Source organism: Elaeis guineensis, chromosome 15, assembly GCF_000442705.2.
Source record: "Elaeis guineensis isolate ETL-2024a chromosome 15, EG11, whole genome shotgun sequence".
NCBI lineage: Eukaryota > Viridiplantae > Streptophyta > Magnoliopsida > Arecales > Arecaceae > Elaeis > Elaeis guineensis.
Window position 1 is genome coordinate 74,955,053 of NC_026007.2, and position 7,148 is coordinate 74,962,200.

A 7,148-nucleotide genomic window follows, 5' to 3' on the forward strand; every position below is an offset into this window, starting at 1 on the left:
ATCGGGTTGGGATCGGGCTCGGATCAATTTTTTTTCAAGAATGCCTGACCCAAAATCCGAAAATTATTTTGAACCGGATTCGGATAGAGATATGGCCTGATCCAGTTCCAACCCTATCTATATATAGAGAATATACAAGGATCTCTTTTATGATAGGAGATATTTACTATACACTTTTGTGATAAGAAAATATGGTGATATTCTGATGAATATTTTTTATACATTTTTATGATAAAAAAAATGATGATATTTTAGAAAATATTTTTTATATATTTTTATAGTAAAAAAATATGATAATATTTTAGAGAATATTACCTACACATCTTTATGGTAGGAGAATATTTTAAATATATTGTATCATTAACAGGGATAAGGTTTAAAGAATTTATAAGTTCCCGATACAAATATTCCAATATAAAACTTGCAACTTGAGTCTAAAAGCAAAGCCCTGTTCCTGCATCTATTCATGCCTAGTTTTCATCAACACCGTAGATGCAGAGATGATCAACCAATAGCACTTCATATTTAATTTAATAGATCTCCTGACTGTTTGCGCCTCCAACCCACCATCAAGGATATAGCTGTTCTGAAAGGAGAGCTGGCTGGGGAATGACTGTACTTCGGTGATTTGCTGTGTGCAATGAAGCCGCAGTTGAAAATTACTGATTCATGCTGGCTTACCTCATACCATGATAGGACCGAGGAAACCATCGGGATAGCAGAATGTGCTTCAACTTTATAATCAATGGGAATACTGCATAGCAAGGGATATGCATCAATGCCACCACAAAATACCTGTTGTCACGGGAGGAACAGGAGAGTTGTCAGCTTCTGGTAAGAAATTCTCGTCCCGCGCCAGTTATGAGAGATTAGTTCCACCTCAGGGTAGTATGATTGTCAGCTTCTGGGTGCCAAGTCGAGGTCAAATTTACATTTTGTCTTCTCTGGTAAGGTTTCGTAAATTTGTTTTTCAAAAATCCATGCCAACTTAAAAAACTGCAGGACTGCTTAAATATGATTTGCAATGGAACACATATAAAATTACATTATTACATATGTAAATTTGAAATGTTTGAACATTTTTTCCACATTTGAATTTGTTATGCTTAGATTGAACAGATATAATCAAGTTGCAGTTCTATGGCCTGGAAAAAAAAAAAAAAATGTAAAACTATCACCATTAAAGCTAGTAGGTACTCGAAGTTCTGAAAGGTTTTTGACTTTGCATTCGTATTGAAAATTGTTGGTGATAGCAAGATTGCTTTCTTTATAAGAATTTCTAGCCAATATGGTGGCCAGTTCAGATCCAAAGAATCTTGCAATGGTGAGTTTGTGAACCTAAAAAAAATATATGATAAATAACTGAAGGGTCGAAAGGATGCTAACAATATCTTTAGACAAAGACATTCAGAAAAGTTTTTTGGTGAAGAAGAGATGGAAAGAGATTAGAATGATTATCTTGATTCCTCTCAAAGATGACATCTTATCTGAGAACCGCAAGTGTAAATCTTGCTCAACTGTTATCATATTGGTCTACTTCTCATGTATTGATATTAAAAAAAAAATGTTATTTATTTCAGAAACTTTTACTCAAAAGTAAAAATGTAGATAATTGGCTTAATCAAAAAAAAAAAAAAAGTGGATAATTGGATACATGTGTAATTTAGTGCCACCAGATACATATGACAATGACATCATAGGTTAATACCATACAAATGAAACATGCAAAGTTATGTCAAACAGAAAGGGCATACCATATAGGGGCATGAGGTGATGACAAGTCAAGAAATGGGTAAGGCCACCTGTAAAAATAAATAGCTAAGCAACTAAGTAAATACAAAATGACATAGTGGAATGAGAAAATTCTTGTTACAAGCTGTAAAAAAAGCAGCTTAACACTACCAGATTGAGATGCAAGCATGGACCACCCATTGAAAAATGACATATATTGCTGTCCAAAGTAGGAAGTATGCAATCCGGAACCAGGGGAACCGCTAGCACATTCACACAAAAGAAAAGAGACTAAGCAAAATCTCTAATACAGTAACAGTAACTCCTCCAGTAATGATGACAAAGGATAGAAGCGTGTACCGAACTATTCAAGGCAGTATCAGCAAGGAGGAAAACTGCGTTGACTGAATGCATACCAATTAGTAACTGCAACAAAAGGCAAACACATACTTATAGCACAGAACCAGGATAGCAATACAAATATTCAAATTTTCTGGTATTTCCGTATATTACTTTTCCATGATTTAAATTTGCAACAGAATTCCCATCAAAAAAAAAAAAAAAATGCAACAGAACCAAAGGTGTCATATAACATCTGAATTGTTAGAATTGATTGGTAAATGGTAAATTTTGTGGGATGCATATTAGCATACATAAGTGAGAGCATATAAATTTTTTATGGGTATTACTTATCTCAATCAGGTGATCATATGCAGTGTTTTCACGAAGCTTAATTTTAAAAGTTGTAATTAAGCATATCACATGTTGCTATTGAGGATTAATTGTTTTATTCTAAGCAATAACTTAAAGCTCAAATTGCTTTTCCTGATGCACAAATGAGATTGCACAGTTTGCATCTAGTGATGACTTAAAATAAAATTCAGCCCATTCCACAAATAGTATGAAGAAGCGGCACTCTACAAATGGTACTAAGGTCATAATGCTGACATCACCCTCCATCTGCTACTAGATGAATCCTCAAATTTGCTCATATGAAAACAAGATAATACCAATGGAAATTATTAGAAAAACACGTAGAAATTAAAAATTTGGAATTCCAGAACCTGGATACTTACAAAATTTAGATTATAATCTTTGATGGCAAGAAAGGGAAAAATGATGAGCCAGAAGACACAATCAGTGAGCATCACAGCGCCTGCATTTGTCTGGCAACAATTTAAAGAGGCAAATTAGTTGACTTGCAAGGAAATGAAAAAAGAATTGTTTATGTAAAAGCAATGACATAAAAATGACAGGAAAACTGAATGTATATGTGCAATTATCTTCTTTATCTTTTGTTTATTTTAAACATGTATTGTCTATGATTTTAATTTTTTTCTTTTCTTTTTTCCACCTTAAACAGAAATCCGCATGAGTTGATGAAAGGTGGACATGAAAACTTATTCTGCAATTTCTAAATTCCTCCACTACAGGCCTGACATATTCAGTTGCAAAATAGTGCACTAACATAGATACTTTGTAGCCTTATCCTCCATTTTGGATCTAATTTTCGAGAACATTCAATTCAACCTATCAAAAACTCTTAGGCTTGTTTGGATGCTCGAACTCATTGTTCATGGATAAATTGTGCCAGGTGAGAGCTCCTGTTCAGGAAGAAAAAGAAGAAGATCCGCATGCACAGTTGGAAGATGCTATCAAACTTCTGATCCTGATTTTGGAAGATAAAATAATCAAAATGAGAGGTGTTCTTCCTCATCTCAGAAAAATTGGGATTAAAGGCTCCAAGACTTCCCCAAGTCTTGGACTCCCTCTCTTTTCATTCTCTTTTCAAACTATATTTTCTGCCAAGAACAAATTATTCATGGATAAAGTGTCTGGGCGTCTAAATTATGGTATACCATATGTCCGCATTAGTAAAATTCTAATTCTGGTGAGGTTTCTCTCATCCTTCGCTCAAAAAATGGCATTCATATATGAGACCACCCTTGGCATACAATCATCTAATTCATACATTTATGAATGAGAAATGCTAATTTGAATTTGGATTCATTTTTTTGTCCAACACCCAAGAACAGATGTTGTCTTTATATGGGTCCTCATCATAGAAATCTGGACAATAAGTTGCACTTCAATTAAATTGATATCTGTCTTAGAAAACGGTGGGATATTTGGAGTATCAGGTTAGTAACAGCACCAATCTGTTCAACATCCATAGCTTTATAAATATGGCCTCACATCATAGATCAGAGGCTATTTTCAGTTCATATCTCATAAGACTGGTCATGCATCACATATCCAGAAGCACAAGATATATATGTGCTAGAAAGCCTTTTGACCAATTGTTAATTACGCAGAATATTTTAACTAACTATTAGGATCTCAAACACAAGACTTGGTTCATGATATTAATGTCACACGTGGATAGAATAGTAATCTTCATGATTTGCCATAATTAATATTCATGGGAAAACCTTTTTCTTATCCCAGGTCACGCGCCTGATGCCTGCCACTCATGGAAGAGATTAAATGACATTAAGATGACATTTGCAGTTACTTGGTTCATGAAAGATAATTTACCTGATAGATGATTTGAAACACATAACCCCAGAATCCAGCAATTTCCCGAGTGTTGTCTTCTTCATGGAAGCCAGAGATTTTCACTGCACCATGCATATTTGGGTTCTCCTCAATTGTAGGAGCCATGAATGTGCCACGTTCTGCATCTGGCCTTTCAGGGTCCGGCTTATCCGCACCAACTTTATTGAGATATTGATGGCACCCATAAACAGATAGCAGCGAACCAAGCTAAAAGAAACAGTTTGATGTGAAAGCGGATTCAGAAGTGATGGATTTGACAAATTTATGTTAACATATTATAGTCAGAAGTATAGCTCTAAAATTATTCTCATGGCACTAATCACCACTCCTAGGAAGGAAGCAGCACAAGTACAAAGATTTTCAAATAGTGAAGGTCCAGATTAAAATCACATACCCCAAAATAAACAGTAACCAGCACAAAAGTCCACCTGAGCCAAAGATACCATAAACACATCCAGCATTAGAGAAGGCATTTATTTTGGGAACAAGAAATCAAATCAAGAATTTTGGCAACCATATACAACAAGAATAAGAGCCTCACTGAAAGTGCGACATACAAACTTAAGCTCAAACATTGAGCAACAAATGGTCAAATAATGAGGTATGAAGCACCTGAAGAAAGGAAATGATATTGAATGATGCGACGATCATGAACTAGAGTTGTTAATGGGGGAGAGAACCCAGGTGACACAAATGCAGCTATTAGGGTCCAAGTCATTGCAATCGGGCGCCCTGAATAAGCAGTTTCTATGAAGGAAACAGGGGGTGGAAGAAACCAAGTTTCAAACCAATGCGCGGAAGAAAATTTCCATAAGAGTGAAGATATCGAAAAATTCTCCCACTTTATAACTCATAGAGTTGTTTTGACGCAAAAATTCTTTGAACTGAAGACCGCAGAGAGATTTACGGGACTTAATTGATCATAAAAATTAAAGTCCAATTTTTTTCCGAATGGGGAATTGAGATCAAGCACTAATCCATCCTGGGAAAGGATCTAAGGACTCCACAAGCAAAGAATCTACAAATCTACACAGACATGCATACACCAGGAACTGCAAACATGAAACATGGTTAAGGGGATCATTTTAACAAGTCGGAAGGGAAAAAACAAAGAGTTAACTGAGATCACCAACTATGTATTCGGCAATCTGAACATTATTCAGCGAAAGTAACACCGTATCCAGGAACAAGTGGGCTTACTGCGTGTAGTAGTAGAAGATGTCACCTCCATTCACAATGGCATTGACGACGAGCAATGCCAGAAGCACAAAAAATGCCGTGACCCGAAAAGCCAGCAGCCAAGCAGGATGGATTTCTTGAAGACAAGGTCTCCAAGACTCATCCATGTACAAAGTTCCCAATGTCTCCCGTCGAGTGTCTGCTCTATCTTCTCTCACCGAGTTGGATCCTTCATATTTCCATATCAGAATGGATGCTATGATCACGCAAGACAGCACCCATATCCCACAAAGTGAAACTCTCCAGTTGAGCCAATAATCCGGGTGGGTGGTATCAGCAGCCATGACCGGCTGCCAAGAGCTTTTCGAAGGTCCTGTTGAGAAATGCATGGAGGATGGATTATTTTCTCACTCCGGCGTCCGAATAATATCCTGTTGTTTTTGCCGCTTCCTCTCTCCTCCCAACTCCCCCAGTGTCGTAGTTATTTATTTTGAGATGAGATGAGATCATATGAAAAGGAAATTTCAACCACAAGTTCCTTTCTCGAGTTGAAAATCAGAACAAATTAAGTATGAAAAGCAGTACATGATGACAAGTCAGAGTAGAACATCTACGTCCCACCAAAGAAGAAGGTGGGGGGAGGGGGGAGATTCAAAACGACATTTGCATTTATTTTTTTTTTCCACAACATATGGCGGTAATTGGAAGGTTAGGAATCGGTAAAAGGAGGAAGAAGAACCCTACGAAGGAAAATGAAAGGAGAGCCATTCAGAACCTGCCGATCCGAACCATTTCAGCAGAAAGAAAAGGAGAAAAAGAGAAGAGAAGAGAAGAGAAGAAAAGAAAGAAAGGAAAAGAGAAACAGAGCACTTAGCTCCGAGACTCAATGAGGAAGAAGCGAATAACCCATTCCTCGAACGGGGGAGAAAATTTACTGGCGTCGACTGCTGGCAGGCCTCAACGACGATAAGACACCTCCTAACTCAAAGTGGGCTAATTATCCAGAAACAAACCGAGGGAATGAGCACAATATCCAAAAAGGGACTCAAGATGCCACCACCCCAGCACGCAACCACTTTATGCTTGCATTTCAGCACCTAATTAATATGGGAGGGATTAACAAAAGATGCCACACTTTGGACCATTGGGGTTTTCCACCGGAAAGAGGCAAGCCATTGATATTATTGTTGCTGTTGTTGTTACTATTATTATTATTATTATTATTATTGTTTGATTTGATTAGTGGGAATATGATTAGATAAGAGAGGAAAGGAAAGGTGGATACTGACACCCAAGAAAAGCAGATAACTGAATGGGATGCCCTTGCTTCTTCACCTTTGGAGGGAAAAAGAAACAAATGCGACCACGCACCCACCTCTCTAAATGTTGCTTCTCAATCTCCTCTAAACGTAGGAATGGAGGGCTGGGAAACAGTCCTTTCCTTTTAGACGCACCAGGGACCAGTCCTTTCGATTTTTATTTATCGTGTTCGGGAGAGGGGGTGGGGACTTTGGGAAGGTCCTTGTGCATGGATAGATAGGCGGTGGATGATGCGTATAATAATAGGCTACCGGATTGCTTGGGGAACGCAGATCCAACCGGGGATTGGAAAAAGAAAAGGCGAGCATATCGGAAAGCCCTGGGGTCGGTGGGTGCCTTCTAGTCCTCTCGGGCAAGAA

At 37.5% G+C, this 7,148-nt stretch overlaps 1 protein-coding gene across 1 annotated transcript; it reads right to left on the reverse strand.

Moving 5' to 3' along the window:
- Positions 1 to 378: 378 nt before the first annotated feature.
- On the reverse strand, positions 379 to 6,442 carry LOC140854042 (uncharacterized). Its single transcript, XM_073249374.1, has 8 exons — positions 5,491 to 6,442; positions 4,685 to 4,718; positions 4,270 to 4,497; positions 2,808 to 2,897; positions 2,092 to 2,157; positions 1,903 to 1,994; positions 1,755 to 1,802; positions 379 to 795 (listed from the first exon to the last, which is right to left on the reverse strand). Exons 1-8 carry the CDS (start codon positions 5,856 to 5,858, stop codon positions 678 to 680), a joined length of 1,044 nt encoding a protein of 347 aa, XP_073105475.1. The 5' UTR covers positions 5,859 to 6,442; the 3' UTR covers positions 379 to 677.
- Positions 6,443 to 7,148: the final 706 nt, after the last annotated feature.